This window comes from Pelophylax lessonae, assembly GCF_965119305.1.
Source record: "Pelophylax lessonae genome assembly, chromosome: 2".
NCBI classification, from domain to species: domain Eukaryota; kingdom Metazoa; phylum Chordata; class Amphibia; order Anura; family Ranidae; genus Pelophylax; species Pelophylax lessonae.
Genome location: NC_138769.1, coordinates 277,394,352 through 277,419,521, shown reverse-complemented (window position 1 = coordinate 277,419,521; position 25,170 = coordinate 277,394,352). Strand labels below are relative to the sequence as shown.

The 25,170-nt window shown below is 43.3% G+C and overlaps 1 protein-coding gene across 1 annotated transcript in view; it reads left to right on the top strand.

The window, feature by feature from the left end:
- Nucleotides 1-25,170, top strand: part of KCNC4 (potassium voltage-gated channel subfamily C member 4) — a gene marked incomplete at both ends in the record, with an annotated part of 362,283 nt that overhangs the window by 316,262 nt on the left and 20,851 nt on the right. The window contains one exon of the mRNA XM_082246385.1: nucleotides 22,452-22,679. Within this exon, the coding sequence (XP_082102511.1) occupies nucleotides 22,452-22,679 (228 nt within the window). The remainder of the gene's footprint in view (nucleotides 1-22,451; nucleotides 22,680-25,170) is intronic.

Genomic DNA, 25,170 nt, shown 5'->3' with positions numbered 1-25,170 from the left:
TGACTTCAACATCCCTGTTAATACTAAGGCTGGCCATACACTATACAATTTTCTTATTCCATTTCCTTTAGATTTACCTTAAACTATGAAGTGCAAGGGCCTGCCTGACTGCATACAAATTGAAAGTGTTTAGGTTTGACCCTATATTACATGGTTTTGGTAAATCTAAAGGAAAGTTGAACAAGAAAATTGTATAGTGTATGGCCAGCCTAACACTCCTACCGCTTCCAAACTTCTCAATCTAACCTCCTCCTTTGACCTGAAGCAATGGATACACGCTTCTACTCACTCTGAAGGCAATATCCTTGACCTTGTTTTCTCCCACCTATGCACCCCGCACAACCTTTCCAACAATCCTTTCCCTCTCTCTGATCACTACCTTATTAGTTTCACTCTCTCCCTCTACTCCACCTCCTCTCCCTCCAGCTACCGTACAGTTACCCGCAGAAACCTACGCCATCTCAACCCTTTTCTTCTCTACTCTGCTACCGGCCACCTCTATGACAATATTGCACCCCTGTCCTGCACCAACCTAGCCACTTCTGTCTACAACACTTCACTCTTAGCCTCCCTGGATACATTGGCCCCCCTCACCACACACCGAATCAGGCCCCGACCCCTTCAACCTTGGCAAACCGATAACACTAGAAGTCTGAAAAAGCATAGCCGTGCTCTTGAGCGCCTATGGTGTAAGACTCGGTCTCAGAAGGATTTCAACCAATATAAATCTGCCCTCCAAAAATACAATTCCAGTCTCCACACTGCCAAACAGACCTATTTTATCACTCTCATTAACAGCCTGTCATCACGCCCCCGGCAACTCTTAGCTACCTTTAACTCTCTACTCCGTCCTCCACTACCCCCTCCCACTGACTCACTCGCTGCCCAGGAGATTGCCAACCACTTCAAACAGAAGATTGACACAATTCGTAAGGAGATCGTTGCTGTTCAGATACCTTCCTCCATGCCTTATGCTTCACGCCCACAAGTGCGATCATTACTTCCCTCATTCAACCCCGCCACTACAGACGAGGTTGCTAAACTACTTGCTAACGTCCACTTAACAACCTGCCCTCTGGATCCTGTTCCCTCGCAAATGCTACGTTCACCTTCTGGCCCTATTCTACACTCTCTAACCCACATCTTCAATCTCTCCCTCTCTTCTGGCATCTTCCCCAACTCTTTAAAACATGCACTAGTCAGCCCCATACTTAAAAAGCCCTCACTGGACCCAACCGATCTGAACAACCTACGCCCTATTTGCTTGCTCCCCTTTTCATCCAAACTCCTCGAACGTCTAGTCTACAACCGACTGTGCGACCACCTTGCCGAGAATAGCCTCCTTGATCCTCTTCAGTCTGGATTTCGGCCTCAACACTCCACTGAAACTGCACTCCTAAAGCTGACAAACGATCTGCTAACGGCCAAAACCAATGGCCACTATTCTGTACTCCTACTTCTGGACCTTTCTGCTGCCTTTGATACGGTTGACCATCCCCTCCTCCTCAAAAAACTCCATGCCTTTGGTCTCCGTGACTGTACTCTTCACTGGTTATCTTCTTACTTATCTAACCACACCTTCAGCATTACCTACAATTCTACTTCCTCCTCTCCTCTTCCCTTCTCTGTTGGAGTCCCCCAAGGCTCTGTTCTTGGACCCCTCCTATTTTCAATCTACACCTCCTCTCTAGGTCAGTTGATAGCCTCCCACGGCTTCCAATTCCACCTCTACGCTGACGACACCCAAATCTACCTATCCACTCCTCAGCTCTCTCCCTCAGTCTCCTCACGCATCTCTAATTTACTAATGATATATATCGGTCTGGATGTCTCACCACTTCCTCAAACGAAATCCATCCAAAACCGAGCTTATAATTTTTCCTCCACCGCGTGCCCCTTCCCCTGATTTCTCCGTCAATATCAATGGCATTACCATCAGCCCATCCCCACATGCCAAGGTTTTAGGTGTTGTCCTGGACTCTGAACTCTCCTTCAAACCCCACATCCAATCGCTGTCCAAATCTTGCCGCCTCAGCCTCCGCAACATCTCCAAAATACGCCCCTTTCTAACCAAAGACACAACAAAACTCCTAGTTCACTCCCTGGTCATCTCGCGCCTCGACTACTGCAATTCCCTTCTCATTGGCTTACCTCTACACAGGCTATCCCCCCTTCAATCCATCATGAATGCTGCCGCCAGACTCATCCACCTCACCAATCGCTCAGTGTCCGCCGCTCCTCTCTGTCAAGCCCTCCACTGGCTTCTGCTCACACAACGAATTAAATTTGAAATACTTACAACATCTTACAAAGCAATCCACAGCCTAGCCCCCAGCTACATCACCAGCCTCATCTCAAAATACCAACCTAATCGCTCTCTTCGTTCTTCTCAAAACCTCCTGCTCTCTAGCTCACTCATCACCTCCTCCCATGCTTGCCTCCAGGACTTTTCCAGAGCCTCTCCAATCCTATGGAACTCCTTACCCTTATCTGTCCGATTATCCCCCACTCTATTAGCTTTTAGGCGATCTCTGAAAACCCTCCTCTTCAGAGAAGCCTATCCTACCAACCCCTAAAAAATGTACCTCCGTTTTCTCCATCAACCCATCCCCCACAGTTATTGCCTTTTGTTTCACTTGACCCTCCCTTCTAGATTTTAAGCTCTAACGAGCAGGGCCCTCTAGTTCCTCCTGTTTTGAACTGTATTGTAACTGTATTGTCTTCCTTCACATTGTAAAGCGCTGCGCAAACTGTTGGCGCTTTATAAATCCTGTATAATAATAATAATCAAACAAATTTTCTTTTTTTTCTCTACCCAGGGCACACCCACCTCAGTGTGGAGGTGGCCAGTAGGCATCTGAGGTGGTGTGCCGCTCGGATAGCTCTGTTGGAGCGGCGGCACGGGGAAGATCCTGACCCCGAAGAGCCCTTTGCTAGAGATTGCACCCCATTGGAGTGATGTTTTGGGCATGTTTATTTTTTTTAATGTTGCACATTGCAAACCACATTTATGGCATTTGTGATCTTAAAATAATATATTTTTTTATTTAAAGATTTTATATTCCTACATTTTGGAGTAGAATAAATATTTATGTTTTATGACAAAATTAGTTTGTTTGGTGTACACATCTAATCTCTTGTGTGTTGTATTTGTTTAGTTGCTTCTGAGTGGTGTGGTCTGTAATTGTTAGTATGTTGTATTTGGTTTATGTTATCTATGAGACTTGTTTTGTGGCTAAATGTGAAGGGAGACCTTTTCTTTGGTCATTATGTGAACAGTGAGTTTAGAAAATGGAAATTTAACCATATGTTTGGAGATAGAGAAACACGTGTGTAGAAATGCCTACATTAACCAGGGCCCTTACTTGGCCACCAACACTCCCAAAAAACCAAAGATCAAACACAAACTAATCATTTTCAAAATAATTGTATTGCATCACCAAAAAAAAATATAAAAAAACATATCCTGCCACCCGCAAATTGAACATAAAAATGGCCCCACAATTTTGCCAATGGTCACATGTCTAAATCATATAACAAAAAGATAACAAAACAAGAAAACAAATATAAAATTAAGGGGGTTGAGGAGGAGTTGTGCTTGACCATGGGAAAGTTCCTGCCAACAATAGCTGGGCCAAACGGACGGTCTGCTCCGGTTTCAGATCCAGACCTTGTACAATTTGTCCCATCTGAACAAGGTTTTGTAGGTGTGCCTCTGGCTGTGGCTGCGGCTGTGTCTGTTGCTGTGGCTGTTGCTGCGGCTGTGGCTGCTGCACCCAGGCTACTTGATGCTGCTGGTGGTGCAAGGGTTGTGAAGATGTGTGGGAACTTGTGCCAGATTGTTTGATGTTGTGGGCCACGGTGCGGGGGGAAAGGAGATGTCGGAGTGGTGTCAAATAAGGGGGACAGCCTGGGGAGGAGTGAGTCAAGAAAGGTGTGGAGGGAGTGTAGTCAGTTGGAAGGGATATTGTGGAACCAGTGTGCAATGAGGTTGTGCAGGAGGATTGCTCATTGAGGGGTGTGGGATTCCGAAGGGAGTGTGAAGTGCTGGGAGTGGCTACAGGAGGAATTGTCCCCTCCCCAGCTGCTTGCCAAGTGGCCAACACTGGCATCACCCTCCCACTACCACAACCTGCAGTGGCAGGTGATTGTGATGTTTGGGAGGGCTCTGCCAATGGGGCATCTTCAGCTCCAACCAGGCGTTGGCGTGTGGCCAGCACCTGAGTGTCAACACTTTGCCGACCCCGTTGATGCTGGTCTCCTAAACTTACCAAGCAGTCACGCATATCCTGTTGAACCTGTACCATCGTTGCTACAGATTCCTGTATGAGCCCTAGCAGCCGTACTACCTCACTAGATTGCTGAGTAGGCCTCCTTAACTCATTTTGGAGCCGATACTCGACAAGCAGCATCTCAGCCACATCCAGCAGAGATGGATGAGGTGGGGTAGGTGACAATCCCGCTGCATCCAAGGCTGCCTGAAATCAGAAGAAATAGACCAAATCTTTATAAAACATCATTACTAAATAGTTCAGATTAGTTTGACAACTTAACACCCCAAGCAGAACGTAGAAAAGTTGGATGTGCTTCTAATAAGTACTTGTTCATTGTAATATTATCCAAGCTAGCAACACTTCTGATAATGGGTACATATTATGTTGGTATGACTAATATGACAAAGGCAAAACAGTTTCGACATGAAGCTGTTCCCAATTAACCCTGGTGTGGTAGGTTGTTTCTGCTTTTGGTAAATCTGTTACTACACCAATGACTTTCAACATGTATGTTGTCTAAAATCTCGCCATCAATCGGCTACAGGACAACCCAACAAAACGACACACATGAATTTGGACCTGGAAAATCAAAGACTGGCCGGACTTTAAAGGTCCTGGAGGTTTTTGCCATGTTTGTGGCACCCCAAATTATACAATAATTCCCTGACGTTCAAGATCTAACTCTTGTTGTGCTGGTGCATCGTCAGAATGTCCTTGCACAAATTTAACACAGACAATATAAGCCACATCTAGCCCAAAAACAGTACTACCATTGAAATGTTACATGTGCACCTTGTTCCCTTATATCACATACCCCAGCATTGGATGCAGAATCTTCGCCAGCTCCTGATCCAACTCCAGCTGCTACTTCAAGAGGGGCCTGATGTTCTTTGAAAAAAAAAGTACAAAACAGGTTTAGTACATAACCTTAGGCAGTAATGATTAGGGCCAGATTTCCCTCCTAGCTTCAGAAATTAAGCATTGAGGCCAAACATTCAAAAGTGCTTTCCTGGTCTCATAGGACACTTGCTAAAACCCTCCCAAAGGTTAAGAAGGCATGGTCTGAATACTAATGACGGCACCCATTAATGCTGACAACGGTGTTTTGCAGGGTAAACATCTAAAAGGCAACACTCTTTCTAAAGAAAAGACATGTGCGTTAACTGGGTTAATAAGATTCCTAAAAAGATACATTTGCTATACATACCAACACCTTCCTCCAGGCCTTGCTGCACTGGGGGTGTTCCCTGCTGCTGATCTTCTGTAAAGAGGACATAGCAATATGAGCTATCTTGGAAAGGATAAAATATACATCTACATTGTTTGGCACAGTACGATATGGGACCTACCAGGAGGAGGGTCATCACTGATGTCAGCACCCGTAAGTCCGTCTGGGTCGCCAAGCTGCATGGGCTGTGGAGGGGCTGAGATCCGTGCTACAGATGAACAAATTGCAGGTTGGGGAAAAGAAAAAAGGACAATTGGAAGGCCAAGTATAAAAGTCAATTCATGACACACATAGGATAGTAGTTCATCTTATCACAACAACTCACACAATTGACATCCAAGTTAATATCCTACCTTGGCGCAAAGCATCCGAATCTACGTCCTCTCTGAAAAAGATGGTATCGGGGCCTATAATCCTCAAAAAAGGTACTTCGTAATTCCAGAGAGAAGCTTGTGCACTTGGATCCAGCCGACCTTCTTGGTCATAAAGACCCTCCGCAGCCCATGCAATTAGCTTATTCCGAACGGACCCACGGATGTCGTTGACCTTCTTCCGCACACTGTCAGTGTGGCGACGTTCACCACCTAGTGCATTTACAGCATCCCGGATTTCATCCCACAATCTTCGCCTCTCAGTTACAGAGGTAGCCGGGGCCCTGGTCCCATGTATCGGCTCATATCTGGCCATATAGGCCTGGACCAGGACCGGTTCTGATTGTGGGTGAAACGGGGAAGCCGGTGTAATGTGGACAAGCTGCCTCTGGTGGAAGGACCCTCTCCAGGACTAGTGTGAGAAGAGGCAGCTTGTCCACTTGGTGTGTTAACACCTCCCCCGGCTTCCTGCTCCGGGCTGGAGATGGTAGACTCCCTCCTGGATACAGCTGGAGCCTCCCTCACACCAGAGCCAGACGATCTGCCCACCCTGCCCCCCCTGGCCACCCTACTACTTCTCCTAGGCCTTCCAGTGGGTGGGGCCATGGGAGCACGAGGTGGGCAGAGAATCTGGCTGTCCAGCAGCAGCAAATAGCCCCAAATGCCTAAATCTGAAATGACAAAAGAGAAAAAAGGAAAGAGAAAACAGAAAAAAACATGAGTTGCAGATTGCTCCTCATATACAGTATAATTAGTGAACAGTTACAGAACACACTTACCAAAGCTAGCCACTGCTTGTTTTCAAAGCCGCGTTGGTGGTGGTGGCAAACCAGAGCCTAGGAGGCTGCAAAGAAATAAAAAAATCATTAGAAAACGCATATGTTCAAACATCACACGAGGCCCTCCAAACACTTACCTAACGGCACAAACAGACTTTGTTGTTGTTGGTGGTGGTGTTGTTGGTGGTGGTGGTGTTGTTGGTGGTGGTGGTGGTGACAAACCAGAGCCTAGGAGGCTGCAAAGAAATAAAAAAATCATTAGAAAACGCATATGTTCAAACATCACACGAGGCCCTCCAAACACTTACCTAACGGCACAAACAGACTTTGTTGTTGGTGGTGGTGTTGTTGGTGGTGGTGGTGGCAAACCAGAGCCTAGGAGGCTGCAAAGAAATAAAAAAATCATTAGAAAACGCATATGGTCAAACATCACACGAGGCCCTCCAAACACTTACCTAACGGCACAAACAGACTTTGTTGTTGGTGGCGGTGTTGTTGGTGGTGTTGGTGGTGGTGGCGGTGGTGGTGGCAAACCAGAGCCTAGGAGGCTGCAAAGAAATAAAAAAATCATTAGAAAACGCATATGGTCAAACATCACACGAGGCCCTCCAAACACTTACCTAACGGCACAAACAGACTTTGTTGGTGGTGGTGTTGTTGGTGGTGGTGGTGGTGGCAAACCAGAGCCTAGGAGGCTGCAAAGAAATAAAAAAATCATTAGAAAACGCATATGGTCAAACATCACACAAGGCCCTCCAAACACTTACCTAACGGCACAAACAGACTTTGTTGGTGGTGGTGGTGTTGTTGGTGGTGGTGGTGGCAAACCAGAGCCTAGGAGGCTGCAAAGAAATAAAAAAATCATTAGAAAACGCATATGGTCAAACATCACACGAGGCCCTCCAAACACTTACCTAACGGCACAAACAGACTTTGTTGTTGGTGGTGGTGGTGGCAAACCAGAGCCTAGGAGGCTGCAAAGAAATAAAAAAATCATTAGAAAACGCATATGGTCAAACATCACACGAGGCCCTCCAAACACTTACCTAACGGCACAAACAGACTTTGTTGTTGGTGGTGGTGTTGGTGGTGGTGGTGGAAAACCAGAGCCTAGGAGGCTGCAAAGAAATAAAAAAATCATTAGAAAACGCATATGGTCAAACATCACACGAGGCCCTCCAAACACATACCTAACGGCACAAACAGACTTTGTTGGTGGTGGTGGTGGTGGTGGTGGTGGCAAACCAGAGCCTAGGAGACTGCAAAGAAATAAAAAAATCATTAGAAAACGCATATGGTCAAACATCACACGAGGCCCTCCAAACACTTACCTAACGGCACAAACAGACTTTGTTGTTGTTGGTGGTGGTGTTGGTGGTGGTGGTGGTGGTGGCAAACCAGAGCCTAGGAGGCTGCAAAGAAATAAAAAAAATCATTAGAAAACGCATATGGTCAAACATCACACGAGGCCCTCCAAACACTTACCTAACGGCACAAACAGACTTTGGTGGTGGTGGTGGTGGTGGTGGTGGCAAACCAGAGCCTAGGAGGCTGCAAAGAAATAAAAAAATCATTAGAAAACGCATATGGTCAAACATCACACGAGGCCCTCCAAACACTTACCTAACGGCACAAACAGACTTTGTTGTTGGTGGTGGTGGTGGTGTTGTTGGTGGTGGTGGTGGTGGCAAACCAGAGCCTAGGAGGCTGCAAAGAAATAAAAAAATCATTAGAAAACGCATATGGTCAAACATCACACGAGGCCCTCCAAACACATACCTAACGGCACAAACAGACTTTGTTGTTGGTGGTGGTGGCAAACCAGAGCCTAGGAGACTGCAAAGAAATAAAAAAATCATTAGAAAACGCATATGGTCAAACATCACACGAGGCCCTCCAAACACTTACCTAACGGCACAAACAGACTTTGTTGTTGGTGGTGGTGGCAAACCAGAGCCTAGGTGGCTGCAAAGAAATAAAAAAATCATTAGAAAACGCATATGGTCAAACATCACACGAGGCCCTCCAAACACTTACCTAACGGCACAAACAGACTTTGTTGTTGGTGGTGGTGGTGGCAAACCAGAGCCTAGGAGGCTGCAAAGAAATAAAAAAATCATTAGAAAACGCATATGGTCAAACATCACACGAGGCCCTCCAAACACATACCTAACGGCACAAACAGACTTTGTTGTTGGTGGTGGTGGCAAACCAGAGCCTAGGAGACTGCAAAGAAATAAAAAAATCATTAGAAAACGCATATGGTCAAACATCACACGAGGCCCTCCAAACACTTACCTAACGGCACAAACAGACTTTGTTGTTGGTGGTGGTGGCAAACCAGAGCCTAGGTGGCTGCAAAGAAATAAAAAAATCATTAGAAAACGCATATGGTCAAACATCACACGAGGCCCTCCAAACACTTACCTAACGGCACAAACAGACTTTGTTGTTGGTGGTGGTGGTGGCAAACCAGAGCCTAGGAGGCTGCAAAGAAATAAAAAAATCATTAGAAAACGCATATGGTCAAACATCACACGAGGCCCTCCAAACACTTACCTAACGGCACAAACAGACTTTGTTCTTGTTGGTGGTGGTGTTGGTGGAAAACCAGAGCCTAGGAGACTGCAAAGAAATAAAAAAATCATTAGAAAACGCATATGGTCAAACATCACACGAGGCCCTCCAAACACTTACCTAACGGCACAAACAGACTTTCTTGTTGGTGGTGGTGGTGGTGGCAAACCAGAGCCTAGGAGACTGCAAAGAAATAAAAAAATCATTAGAAAACGCATATGGTCAAACATCACACGAGGCCCTCCAAACACTTACCTAACGGCACAAACAGACTTTGTTGTTGGTGGTGGTGGCAAACCAGAGCCTAGGTGGCTGCAAAGAAATAAAAAAATCATTAGAAAATGCATATGGTCAAACATCACACGAGGCCCTCCAAACACTTACCTAACGGCACAAGCAGACTTTGTTGTTGTTGGTGGTGGTGTTGTTGTTGGTGGTGGTGGTGGTGGCAAACCAGAGCCTAGGAGGCTGCAAAGAAATAAAAAATCATTAGAAAACGCATATGGTCAAACATCACACGAGGCCCTCCAAACACTTACCTAATGGCACAAACAGACTTTGTTGGTGGTGTTGTTGGTGGTGGTGGTGGCAAAACAGAGCCTAGGAGGCTGCAAAGAAATAAAAAAATCATTAGAAAACGCATATGGTCAAACATCACACGAGGCCCTCCAAACACTTACCTAACGGCACAAACAGACTTTGTTGTTGTTGGTGGTGGTGTTGTTGGTGGTGGTGGTGGTGGCAAACCAGAGCCTAGGAGGCTGCAAAGAAATAAAAAAATCATTAGAAAACGCATATGGTCAAACATCACACGAGGCCCTCCAAACACTTACCTCACGGCACAAACAGACTTTGTTGTTGGTGGTGGTGGTGGTGGCAAACCAGAGCCTAGGAGGCTGCAAAGAAATAAAAAAATCATTAGAAAACGCATATGGTCAAACATCACACGAGGCCTTCCAAACACATACCTAACGGCACAAACAGACTTTGTTGTTGGTGGTGGTGTTGTTGTTGGTGGTGGTGGTGGTGGCAAACCAGAGCCTAGGAGGCTGCAAAGAAATAAAAAAATCATTAGAAAACGCATATGGTCAAACATCACACGAGGCCCTCCAAACACTTACCTAACGGCACAAACAGACTTTGTTGGTGGTGGTGGTGGTGGTGGTGGCAAACCAGAGCCTAGGAGGCTGCAAAGAAATAAAAAAATCATTAGAAAACGCATATGGTCAAACATCACACGAGGCCCTCCAAACACTTACCTAACGGCACAAACAGACTTTGTTGTTGGTGGTGGTGTTGTTGTTGGTGGTGGTGGTGGTGGCAAACCAGAGCCTAGGAGGCTGCAAAGAAATAAAGAAATCATTAGAAAACGCATATGGTCAAACATCACACAAAGCCCTCCAAACACTTACCTAACGGCACAAACAGACTTTGTTGGTGGTGGTGGCAAACCAGAGCCTAGGAGGCTGCAAAGAAATAAAAAAATCATTAGAAAACGCATATGGTCAAACATCACACGAGGCCCTCCAAACACTTACCTAACGGCACAAACAGACTTTGTTGTTGGTGGTGGTGGTGTTGGTGGTGGTGGTGGAAAACCAGAGCCTAGGAGGCTGCAAAGAAATAAAAAAATCATTAGAAAACGCATATGGTCAAACATCACACGAGGCCCTCCAAACACATACCTAACGGCACAAACAGACTTTGTTGGTGGTGTTGGTGGTGGTGGCAAACCAGAGCCTAGGAGGCTGCAAAGAAATAAAAAAATCATTAGAAAACGCATATGGTCAAACATCACACGAGGCCCTCCAAACACTTACCTAACGGCACAAACAGACTTTGTTGGTGGTGGTGGTGGCAAACCAGAGCCTAGGAGGCTGCAAAGAAATAAAAAAATCATTAGAAAACGCATATGGTCAAACATCACACGAGGCCCTCCAAACACTTACCTAACGGCACAAACAGACTTTGTTGGTGGTGGTGGTGGCAAACCAGAGCCTAGGAGGCTGCAAAGAAATAAAAAAATCATTAGAAAACGCATATGGTCAAACATCACACAAGGCCCTCCAAACACTTACCTAACGGCACAAACAGACTTTGTTGGTGGTGGTGGTGTTGTTGTTGGTGGTGGTGGTGGTGGCAAACCAGAGCCTAGGAGGCTGCAAAGAAATAAAAAAATCATTAGAAAACGCATATGGTCAAATATCACACGAGGCCCTCCAAACACTTACCTAACGGCACAAATTAGGTATATTTGGTGGTGATAGTGGTGGAAGCTTTTAGAGGCAAAAGGAGGCTGCAAACATTAAACATACATGAGAAATCGCATGACCTACATACGTGCACATAATAAATTACAGTTAGCAGGAAAGCAAAAATGGGGTCTTTGGAAGCTGGGAAGGTAAGGGGGCAGGTTTAGACGCCAAATCTAGACTGCACACCTTTACCAAACATGAGAAAACACATGTCAAAACCACATGCACATGGGGCCAACTGACAATGATTAAAAGACACTTGAGGGGTTCCCAAGGTATTGTGGGTTGGAGGGGATTCACCATAGACAACTAAAGCACACCCAAGATAAGTACAAATTATCTCCTTCAGGAAACAATAACGGTGAGCAAGAACACACAGACAGACATATCTATATATATATATATATATATATAAGAACAGACAGACATATCTATATATATATATATATATATATATATTTTTTTTTTTTTTTTAATTATTTTTTTTGAGAGAGAGATACAATTGTCTTACCTAAAGATAATGGACATTGTGGGTCACAGGGTCTTGCTAGCACATAACAAACATCCATCTATAACATCCAGCAGCCATATTGGCCATGTGCTCATTTTATAGCTGGCTCACAGGTGTGACAATTAGCGGCCGTTTGTATATATATCTGCGCATATGCGAATTTGCCCGCTCAAAATGGAGAACGAAACCCCAAGCGCTTTAGATGATGTGATGTTAGCATTTATCGGTGCCCTGTTTGAGGAGGCCCTAGCACAGGAGGCAGCAGAAGGTGGGGAAGCAGGTGCTGGGGAAACAGCTGCAGCAGCACCTCCAGTCCGTGTGCCCTTACCTCGCCAGCCACGCATTTTTGCTCCAAGGATATATTTGGACAAGCTGCGGGATTCTGATGTCAGGAGGAAGTTCGGGCTCGAGCGAGGATCTATTCTACACCTCTACCAGCTGATAGAGAACAAAATTCAAGCGGACACACAGCGCGGCCATGTGCCCGGCACGGCCAAATTGCTGGCCACTTTGTATATCTTAGGGCGTGGCAACTTCCAAGCCACTTCTGGAAGTATAATGGGCATTAGCCAGCCCACAGTTTCAAGGGTGTTCATGTTGGTCATTAATGCCATAGTGGATATAGTGCCCGATTTTATCCACTGGCCACAGAATGAAAATGAGTGGAATGAAGTGAAGTTGGGCTTCTACCTGCGGGCACACATGCCGCAAATCCTAGGGGCAATAGATGGCACCCACAGCCATCAGGCCACCAAGGAGCCATGAAATGGAGTACCGGAACCGCAAGCAGTACCACTCCCTGAACGTCCAATTGGTGTGTGACGCCAAACAACGCATAATGAGTGCCAACACTGGTCACCCAGGGTCGTGCCATGATTCCAGGATGTTACGAAACAGTACTCTGTACCAGGAGTTTGAAAGTGGCCAAATGCCCGAAGGGTGGCTTATTGGTAAAGTATTTTGTCTTAACAACATAAACTGTAAGATTACATAGACATAGGAATAAGCTACATCGGTGTACACCCTGATTTAAGCAAAGCCCACATAAAATGTATGTGTTATGAGTTGGCAGGCTGTTTGCAAACAACCAGATCATCAGCCTACCAGCTCACAACAGAAAGATTTCCAAAGTTGTCTTTGAGTCAAATGAAGGTGGTTAACCAATGTGTAAATGGTGTCCTATAGCCACCCAAACAAAACATAAAAATGATTCCAATGGTATTGCCATATCCCAAAAGTACTTTGCATAAGTGAGTCAATATTGGTTTCCTCACTCTAGTTTAAGATATATTCCAGAAGTAATGCCTATGCTAATGTAATAGGAACAAAATACGGGACAAGTTGGAACTTGCAAGAGAAACACACCACTTTGTGTGTCCTTTTTCCCATTTGTATTAGTGATTTAGGCAGTTAGACAGAGTTGAGATGTTTCATATGAGTTGTAGCACACAGATGAGCAGGTTGTTTAGAAAAATGCATCATTGTCTCCCATTTTGAGGAGTCATCTAAAGTCACATGATATGAAGAACTAATGTATATTTTTTTTTGGTTTTTCAGGGGATGCTGGTTACCCGCAGCTGACGTGGCTGATGGCTCCAATCATGTACCCCCAGGGCCGAGCTGAACAGAACTACAACAGGGCCTTGCGGAAAAGCCGGAGTATCATTGAGTTGACCATAGGTCTTCTCAAATCCCGGTTTCTCTGCTTGGCCCGGCCTGGGGGTGAACTCCTGTACTCTCCTGCAAAGGCTTCCAAGATCATCCTGGCGTGCTGCGTGTTGCACAACATGTGCGTTGCCCGGGATGGATCCTGGGAGCTGACGGAGGAGAGGGAGCCAGAGGTCCGTCAGCTGGCGGCCCCCAGGCAGCGGAGCACCGCTGCAGGTATGGCCACCCGGAATACCCTGGTTGCTAGCCACTTTACATGTAAGTACTGTAACCGGTCGAGATAGGGCATGTGTATTAACTTGCTAGTTAGCAGAGGTGCCACTCACAGGGAGACAGAGGGTAATTATCATCTGCCAATGACACTTGCCATTGTAGATAAAGTGTAGTCAACATTTGTAAACTGTGTTATTTGAGCAAGAACATGCACCTCTAACCATAAACATGTTGGTATTGTGAATAGTGGAAAGGGCTGAGAAGAGCTGGCAGGTGTTCAGTTGTGTCTATGCCACCTGTGTAGTTATTGATAACATGAACAGCTGCTTGGTATCTTATGGTGTCCTAATTTTTCATAATCTGGACATCTTATATTGGAATCATGGCACGTACCATGAGAAGCCTGTGGTGATGGGCTGTCTGGCGTCACAGGTGTGTATTCAAATGTTTGCATTAATGATTTCTGGTTTGTGTAAGTTGTGAGAAAATGTGTAATTTCACTCGTGATGTAGAAATTTCATGAAGTTCAGAATGAAGCAAACGGGCATTAAGATGTGATTTTCATGATGACATGTCTTATCCTTTGCTTTATTTTTCCAGGAGTGGTACTGCTTGCGGTTGTAGCTGGTAGAAACCCACCTTCATGGACTCCACTCATCTTCATTTGTGGTCAGTGTATATTTTGTGAGGCACATGGCCAGAATTGGCATCGATGACCAACATGAACACCCTGGAACTTCCGAAGTGGCCTGGAAGCTGAACAGCAACCTGGCCATGCCTGTCCTCTATGAGCTGCTAGAGGTGCCGAATTGCTTCTTGACTCTGCATGAAGTTGGTGAAGATATCAGAATCCCGTATCCTTGCCTAATGTAGCCATGGAGCAAAGATCGTGGGCTGGCGCTGTAAAGTCACACGGACTGGAGACTGTCAATATTAGCTTGCTGCATCCCTCCTTATGCTGTAATTCCATGAACAATAAACACTTTTGAATGGAACATGTGTTTTTTTTTTTTGGGTGGGTGGCTACAGACTAAAGGGCCATACACACTATAAGATTTTGAGAAGACTTTATCCTTCAGATTTACCTTTTCTATGTAGTGCAAGGGCCTGCCTGATTGCATAGAAATTGAAAATGTTTAGGTTTGACCTCATATTATATGGTTTTGGTAAGTCTACAGGAAAAAGTCTTGAGAAAATCTTATAGTGTATGGCCCATTAAGCTGCCAAGGCCGGAGCTTTGCACTTTGCATGCTGCTTGTACTGGTAATGTGAGGGGTTGGAATGTAGGGTAGGGATGTGACAGTGTTGTGTTGAGGTGTGAGGCAAATGTAGTGTTGGACTATGAGGGTCTGTGTTGTTCAAATATGGAGAGAGTCCAATATCAGACACCTATGTTTATTGGTCCAGAAATTGTAAGAACCATGGTAAATGTGTAAAGAATTGCAGCTCCAGAAAACTAGGACCACACTCATAGAATAAAAATTGTGTTGGTTCAATTAATGTGCTGGAAATTTGGGTAGAACACCCCCCCCCCCCTCCACCCACCCCCAAAATTAGATATTCTTTACAAAATCTATAAAATAAATGAGAGTGAAAAGAGATCCCAAGTGTAGTGATTGTTGGGATTTGAAACCATTAACTGCAGTGAAGTTGCAAAGCACTTAGCTATTGTGCAGAATAGAGCTGTTTGGTGAAAATAAAGGAGTGTGTTAAGGCTAAAAAGCACATATAGCTAAAGTACTAAACATTGTATGGAATCTTGGAAGAAGACCATGGGAAAATTGTGAGGTTTCATCTTGACCTGAAGTGGTGTAGGGGTTTGGTGACTTGCCTTTGCTACTTGGAATCATAAGATCGATTCTACAGACAGACGAGATCATAAAATCACTTAAGATGTTGTAAGTTTGCAAGCGCTTCTGGGTGTAACATTATTTAGCAATATATATGATCCAATCCGTTACATTTTAAAAAAAAATGAAAAAAGAAGTTAGGTGGAGATGGTAAGCCTCGAACCTACAGCAGAGAGAGATGATGTGTGCACAGAGGATGTGTGCAGGAACCCACTAGACCATATTGCTATGTGAAACTACTCTGTGCACAAAGACATAAGTATGCGAATTTGCGAAGCCGCGATCGTAACTGAATACCGCTGACGGCGGAATTCATTGTTGCTGTCCAAATCGCCAGTGCGCAAGTTAATTGATTTTAAGGCGGAGAGACTTAAACAAGCCAAAGGAGTCTGAAGCTGCAGTTTTTATGAATTCGGCTGCAAGTGTCAAAAATAGGCCCAGTCTTAAAGTGGATAAATGGACAACTTTGTGAAAAGTGCTACTTGGATGTTAGGCCTCTGTATGTGGCCAGGCTGTGAAAAAGTCTCACACATGTGGTATTGACATAATCAGGAGGAGTAGCAGAATGTATTTTGGGGTGCAATTTTTGCTATGTACATGCTATGTGTTGGAAATATTTCATAAATGGACAACTTTGTGTAAAAAAAAATGCATTTTCATTTTCTTTCAACAGATTCCAAAAACTTGTGGAAAAAAATGACACGTTCAAAAGGCTCATTATGCCTCAAAAATTTATACGTTGGGGTGTTTGCTTTCCAAAATGGGGTCATTTTATGGGGGTTTCCATTGTCCTGGTGCTCCAGGGCCTTCAAAAGTGTGATAGGTTGTCAGGAAATGATATGTGTAATTTATGCTCCTAGAATGCCGGAACGTGCTACTTGGATGTTAGGCCTCTGTATGTGGCTAGGCTGTGAAAAAGTCTCACACATGTGGTATCGCCATACTCAGGAGGAGTAGTAGAATGTGTTTTGGGGTGTAGTTGCAAGTATACATATGCTGTGTGAGAGAAATAACCTGTTAATACATCAATTTGTAAAAAAATATATATATATATCTTTATTTTGCAAAGAATTGTGGGAAAAAATTACAACTTCAAAAAACTCACCATGCCCCTTATTAAATACCTTGGAATGTCTACTTTCCAAAAAGGGGTCATTTGGGGGGTATTTGTACTTTCCTGACTTTTTAGTGTCTCAAGAAATGAGATAGGCCTTCAGTACATCAGGTGTGATCAAGTGTGATACATTTTTAATGATTAGCACCATAATTTGTGGACTCTATAACTTTCACAAAGACCAAATAATATACACTTATTTGGGTTATTTTTACCAAAGATAAGTAGCAGTATAAATTTTGGCCAAAATTTGTGAAGAAAAATTACTAATTTGCAAAATTTTATGACAGAAACCAAAAGAAATTGACTTTTTTCACAATATTTTCAGTCTTTTTTTATTTATAGCACAAAAAATAAAAAACCCAGTAGTGATTAAATACCATCAAAAGAAAGCTCTATTTGTGTGAAAAAAGGACACAAATTTTTTAGGGGTACAGTGTTGCATGACTGAGTAATTGTCATTCAAAGTGTGAGAGCTCTGAAAGCTGAAAATCGGTCTGGGTAGGAAGGGGGTGAAAGTGCACTGTAGGCAAATGGTTAAAGTCTTTCCATATTTTCCACTTAACCAAAAATATATCCATAATTTCTTCATCTCTACAGCACAAATATTCCATATTATAAATATATTCCACTCTATTACACCATTCCTCGATAGTAAGGGCTTCTAATTCAAACCATCTCTTTGGTATTGACCCCTTAGCAGCATTTAATAAATTTGGAACAAATGTGTTACTGTATTTACTGTAGGAACCATCTACCCTATGAAATAAACATACCCAAGGGTCGTCTGTACCTTTTTATCCAGTGATCTGATTAATTAGATGTTGTATCTTCAGCCAGAATATGCACATCTTAGGGCATTCCCACCAGATATGTACCATTTTACTGTCCACCTGACACTCCGTCCAGCACAATTCCGACTTCTTCTCTGATTAATAGCGATGTGCAATTACCGGTGTTATATACCATCTCGCTAGAACTTTGTAGTTCATCTCTATGGTGTTCTCTAGAAGTGCAGTGGACAGCTCCCAGCATGGTTTTCTCTCCCTGAGCCTCCAAACTAACTTCAAGTTCTTTTTCCCATTTCTCAATAAATGGAGGCCTCCTTAGTCCCACCAGATCAGTAAATACTTTTATAAAAAGCAGCCCAAGTCTTATACAACACCCTCGTCATTTTGTGAGTCTCCTCGTGTATTTCCCTATACTTTGGTGAAATCCAAATATTCCTATCTAATTGTGCTTGACTTAACAAAAGTCCCAACCCATCTTTTTCATAAATTTTTCTTTATCCACTTTAATATTCGTGAAAGTATAGTTGCTGTGTAATATCCCTTAATGTCTGGTGCCCCTAGTCCCCCTGCTATTTTTTCCCTTCTGAGAGTCGCTCACTGCACTCTAGGTTTTTTCCCTTGCCAGATATACTTTAATAGCATAGTTTTTAATATTTTAAAATAGACTGATGGAATAGCAATTTGTAACATTTGGAATTTGTATAACATTTTAGGTAGAATTATCTTGAACATATTAAATCTACCCAAACAAGATATTGGCCAGCTTGATATTTTCCTAATACTTGACCTTATCTCCTCCAACAGAGGGATATAGTTAGCTACGTATAAGTTTTCCAGATAAGATGTTATATTTAGTTAAGTTTGAAATTTGCCCAAGTAAATGGAAATTACCCCTGCAAAGCCAGCTCTTCTTTTTTACTTAGTCCAATATTTAAGATTTCTGATTTAATTGGATTTATCTTAAAATTAGATAATTCTACATATTTCCTCAACTCTTTGGCAAACTAATTCTAGGATTCCTCACATAGAATAAGATGTCATCTGCATAAGCTGCAATTTTACATTCATCTTGTCCAATCTTCACCCCCTTTAGATCTCCATCATTCCTAATTGATGCCAATAGGGGTTCCAATGACAGGACGAACAGTAAAGGCGAAAGAGGGCAGCCCTGTCTAGTCCCATTCTGCATCTCAAAGCTGCATGACAATGGGCCATTTTCCTTTACCAAAGCTGTTGGACTTCTATATAAGGCTCCTATCCAGCGTTTCATCCTATGGGCAACCCCTAAGGATTCTATTTTCAATTAACAGCAAAAGGGCCGGAGTTAAATGCTTTTTTGACCTATGTATTAATAGTTGCGTTCTAATTCCATTATCTTTTGCTTCTCTATCCGGTACAAATCCTGTTTGATCTGGGTGGATCCATTCCACCATCAGGTCTTTCAATCATGCTGCTAGAATTTTTGCATACAGTTTTGTGTCCGAGTTTAACAGGGCAATAGGTCTATAACTGGAGCATAAGGTTGGATCTCTACCTTCCTTAGGGATTACCGTTATTTGTGCTTGCAATGATTCTGTTCTCATTTTTCCAGCTTTTCCTATTTCATTCATATATGAGCAGAGTTTGGGGTTTATTATCTCCTTAAATCTTTTATAAAAGCTAGATGTGAATCCATATGGGCCTGGGCTCTTCCCTTTTTGGTGTATTTTTAAAAGCCTCTTTTATTTCATCTTGTGAAATTAGTGCCTCTAATGCTGCTAACCTTTCTCTATTATCGGGAGCTTTGAATCTTGAATATAGCTCATAATCCTTTGTTTTCACGTTTTTTCAACCTCTGGGGAAAATACAAATTCTCCTTTACTATTCTTTATTTTCCCTATGTAATTATTATTTTTTTTTTGTTCCCTAATAATCCTGAGATGTTTTCCAGGTTTATTTCCCCACTGGTGTTTCGCCTTGGCCACCCTATTGAAACAACATTGAGTCTCCTCCTCTAATACTTCTCTTAGTTTATCTCTCTTTAGCACCAAAGCTTTATGTATTTCTGGCTCTAAATTTGCTTTATGTTTCTGTTCAAGCTCGTGCAGTTCTGATATTATATTATTTATATTTGGCATTCTCTCTTTTTTCTAGATCCCATTGAGATAAATATCCCTCTAATATAGACTTTGTGTGCCTTCCACACTGTGGCCAACAAGACGTCGGGGGGGATTCCTTTAATAAAAGATATTGGTCCAGTTCTTTCTCTATTTTTTTTCCCACCTCATCATCCAACATCAGTTCTTCATTTAACCTCCTTAGCGGTATTTCTGAGTGTGGCTCGGGGTTAATTTTCAGTACCAAAAGCGGTAACCCCTAGCCACACTGGGGATTACCCCAGAAGCACACTCACCTTCCCTGCAATCCCCCGCCACGATCCCCTGCTGTCCTCCAGCCATCCTCACACTCTCTCCCTGCTCTGAGCTCGGCAGATGCTGGCACTTGCCTTCCGGTTCCCTGTGAGCGTTGCGATGCAGGGGGGTGGAACAGGCGGCAAATTCAAATGTGCAAATACACTAAATGACATGATACAAAGTTGTGATCCTAACGGATTACACTGTATCATGCCATTTCACCAAAGGGTTGCACTTGGTGACTTTTCCATTCTTTTTGTGCAAAAAGCACTTTTAGACGAACTAGAAAACAGCGACAGCAAAATGGAGTTACTTGAAGAACTGAGCGATAGCGATTCGAGGGAAAAATCGTCATCAGGTACAGAAAGTGACCACAGCGACTATTCTGATGTCTCTTTCTGGCACATAGCTTGTGGAATTTGGGAAGTATATCAAATGATTCTTTAGAATTTCCAAAGAAGCTATGTGCCAGAAAAAGACATCAGAATTGTCGCTGTCGTCACTTTTCATACCTGATGCCGAATTTTCCCAGGAATCGCTATCGCTCAGTTCTTCAATAACTCCGTTTCGATTTCACTGTTTTCCAGTTCGTTTGCGTTTTTGCGCAAAAAGAACACTTTTTGGACGCCATGGTTGTTCTCTATTTTCCAGGCACAAAGAACTGGAAAAGCACAGGCAGGGCACTAGAAAAGTCACCAGGTGCAATCCTGTGGTGAAATGGCATGATACAGTGTAATTCGTTAGGATCACAACTTGGTATCATGTCATTTGGTTTATTTACATTTTTGAAATTGCCGCCGAATCCACCCCCTGCGTCGCAATGCTCGCAGGGAAGGGAACCGACAGACAGGTGTCGGCATCGGCCGAGGACAGCGGGAGGATGGCGGGGGAGGACGCCAGGGGATCGCAGGGGAAGGTGAAAATATAAAACAACAGATTTCCGTGCAAAACAATGTACTACTTATAGCACAGAAATCCTGACATAATCAGACCGCCAGGGAGGTTAATCCCCATGCATTTGCTTTACCGTAGGTCCCCGAGAATTTTATTTTTGCAGCATTTATTTTTCGGAGCATGGTCATAAATTGTATAGTCCCTATTGATGTATTATATACCATCTCTATCAGCTTATGGTCTATCATTATATAGTCCAATCTCGAGTACGCCAAGTGCACAGAGAAGAAGAGTAATCTCTTTTCCCTGGATGTTGTATTCTCCAAGCATCTACCAGTTGACATTATCTCAAACCTTTCTTAGTTGATATCACTCTCTCAACTGTGCACTTGACGTACAGTCCACAGATGGGTCCACACAAGTCCCTAGCCAAAATTAGGTTACCTCTTTTAAATACAGACAATTTATCTATTCTTTATTCTTTTTAAATATTTTTTTGGGTTCTTATTTGGGCAACAAAAATTTGCCAAAGTGCAGTCCACAACCAGTAGTTGCCCTGTCAAATAGATCGATCTCCCATCTGGATCTACCAATCTCTCTTCTAGGGAGAACCTCATATTCTTGGCAAATCCTATTGGCAAATCCTGTTACCACTCCGTAGTACCAAGTTGGGAAATATCTAGAATTTATCTTTAGGTTAGTATCCTGAGCAATATATGTCTCTTGTAAAAAGACAATTTTAGCAAGATTACATCTAAGCTCTTCCAATAATTTATATCTATTGGTTGGGGTATTAAGCCCCTTACATTATATGATAATTTTTAATGCATTCATTTCCATTTCAATCTCTCTATTCCCTCCGACTTCATATATGTCTCCCCCCACTTCCAAGCCCCGTAGAATCAGGGAGAGACAAACAGGAGATTGGCTTAACTACTTTTCCTGTGGATCGACTAGAACATTCAGAAAAGAAAATGACTATGTAATAGGACCTTAAATGTCACCTCTGGGGTCTCCCTCCCCCACCCCTTTCCCTCCCTCCTTTCCCATCACTGACAGAACAGCGGTCTGCAGTGTTTACAACGGCAAACTGCCATTCTGTCTCCACAAGAAGCAATCGCGGGTGCCCAGCCAGACATCGTGTTTACCAGAGCTGCTGATTGGCCAATCGGTGCGTGCCCCCATTAGTGGTCCCGCAAAACGACATACAGGTACGTCGTTTTGCGGGACAGAGCTGACCTGCCGCAGTATAAAGTACAGCAGCTACTCGGTTAAACAAACACACAAAACATACACATATCCAGTGCATAGCACTTGAAAAACACATTTTGAAGTATACGTTTTGTTGAAAGAAATAGCCCAAACATAGATATATTTCTTAGAATTGGTTGAAGGTGAGTAATACATTTAATTTTACAAATTATGTATTTGTAATTTAAATGAGATTGATTTATCGGTACAATTTGTGAATTAAACCAGTGAAGATGTATGTTGTCTTTATTTTAGTTAATAATTGCAATTTTTTCGTCACAGAATCTAAACAGAATGGAGATGCCAACACAGTAGTATCTGATGGAGATCATGAAGAGTCTATCCATTTCCAGCTCCTTGAAGAAGAAAAGATAAGACAGGCCAGTGCCTGTGATAAAGACAAGTCAGGAACCTCAAGCTTTCTCTTGAACTCTGGAGAATGTACGTGTTCTGTTGAAGAAGATATTAAATGCCTACAAGATATAGAGATGGATTCACACATATTTCTAGGTCCTTCATAATATAAATATTTGATAGTTACATAGCTACATAGTAGGTGAGGTTGAATAAAGACAATAGTCCATCCAGTTCAACCTGTGTGGGTATGTGTAGCTGTAATCATCTAACATAGCCCTTAATGTCCAGGAGGATCTGTGACCTGGAGGTATATCATTTCTAAACTACCGTATATACTCGAGTATAAGCTGACCCGAATATAAGCAGAGGCACCTAATTTTACCACAAAAAAGTGGGAAAACTTATTGACTCGAGTATAAGCCTAGGGTGGGAAATGCAGCAGCTACTGGACCACCACGAGACACAAAACAGGGGCTGCGGGCATGTTACAGGAGATGCAGGGCTGTGGGCATGGTACAGGAGATGGTTTGGGCATTACACAGGTGATGGTACGGGCATGGCACAGTTGATGGTACAGGCATGGCACAGGAGATGGTTCGGGCATCGTACAGGAGATGGTACAGGCATGGCACAGGTGATGGTACAGGCATGGCACAGGTGATGGTACAGGCATGGCACAAGAGATGGTAGAGGTGATGGTACAGGCATTGCACAGGAGATGGTTCAGGCATGGCACAGGAGATGGTACAGGCATGGCACAGGAGATGGTACAGGCATGGCACAGATGGTACAGGAGATGCAGTGCTGCGGGCATGGTACAGGAGAATGTCCTGTACCATGCCCGCAGCACTGCATGAGGAAATGCAGGGGCTGCGGAGAAGTCTCACTTACCTGACGATGAGGCGCCTTACACTTACCTTTTACGGTGAAGCGCACTGGCTCACTTACCTTTTAAAAATGGCGCCGCCCGGCACCAACACGTCACTGTGCATGCGCCGCCGATGCTCGGGAAAGCCTGTACACATTCAGGTATTCCCAGGCAGACGGCGCATGCGCAGTGACGTGTTGGTGCCGGGCAGCGCCATTTTTAAAAGGTAAGTGAGCCAGTGACTCAAGTATAAGCCGAGGGGGGCTTTTTCAGCATAAAAAAACATGCTGAAAAACTCGGCTTATACTCGAGTATATACGGTAACTTAATAGTCTTCCCACAGAAAACAAATGAAAACATAGGTGAGGTGTTAAAGCTTGCTACTGTTCACCTGTGAGAAATATTGTTATTAGCATCTTTTATCTTTGACATCATGTAAATTAAAATAAAGCTTCAATCTATGTTTAAAAAATAAAGCAAAAATAAAGTCAATGTTGGTATGTTGTGTTGTACTTCATAAAAATAGATAATTGTCAGTCATAGTTGTCTGAACTAGGTTCACAATGTGGCAATATGATTTTGATCTTACTTTCAGTGGGATTATGTTGTGGTACTTTGGATGCAAATTTTGGCTGTATATGTGTATATTCTATAGGGCCAAAACTGCACTGGATTCATGCCAAAATGAACAAACGGTTATCCTCAGCCAGAGCCCCCTATGAGGAGTGCCACATCCCGGATAAGCAAATACAGCAAAAGAAGGGGGTTCCCCTAAGGGGTTGGGACTTTTAAGGCACTTGGGTTAGTATGAGACAAGTATGGATAGTAAGGTTTTTTTTTAAAAAAAATATCAAAGTTTTTATTAAACAACCATAAGAGTCTAAAAACAGCAAAATATTACATATACATAGAAAGTAAGCAGACAGAAAATACAATACAGTACAGCCACAGAGACATGCAATATGATTCACACCCAAATACCCAACGCGTTTCGAAGCTATTCGCTTCTTCTTCAGGGGTAATGTAAAGTATTGCACATAAATTTCTATAATAGAAACATGGAAGTATGTTAGAAACAATACAATGTATAATAAGGTTCAACATATTTCTTCAGAGACTTCGTATAGTTTTTACATAAAATTAGAAGGAAGGTTCTGAGTGAATACATACTTGTAAGGTCTCTGTCTGTATAAGAAGAAATTCTGCATGCATAGATTTAAAATCAGTTCGGCAGGCTCAGCATTCTCCTCGTGTGTCCACTAGGGGGTGTAGATCATAGAAGATGCCTACAAGGTCAAGAAGACCTGTATCTAGAGGGGTAGGCCCCTTTCAAGTTTTGTGTCAAGCTCACACAAACCCATCCATGGGAAACTGTGTGCGGCTGGAGTCCAAAAAGCAGGCTCAGGTGTGAGAGAGAGATAATGAAAGGGCTGTATCCTAGAAATTAGATGATGGGATTGTTGTAAAAAAGCGGAATTTTTGGCCAGAACAGTAAAATCATATAAGGGTGATGTGATGTGGAAGACCAAGTAATCTGGTGCTAAGTAATAATTGTATAGGTTGTGAAACCTAGACCAAAAAAGAAGAAACCAGGGTGCCAGTGATGCAATAAGAATGTGGTCAGGGACAGTGTGTCCGAGTGGAGATGAGGACAAGAGTAGGTAGCAGTGTTGAAGGATAGACTAAACAAGCCAAAGGTATTGTGGTGGTAGGAGCAAGCTGATCCCCATAAGAACATCGGCCAAAAGGAAAACAGCAACATGCGTAGAAGAAAGG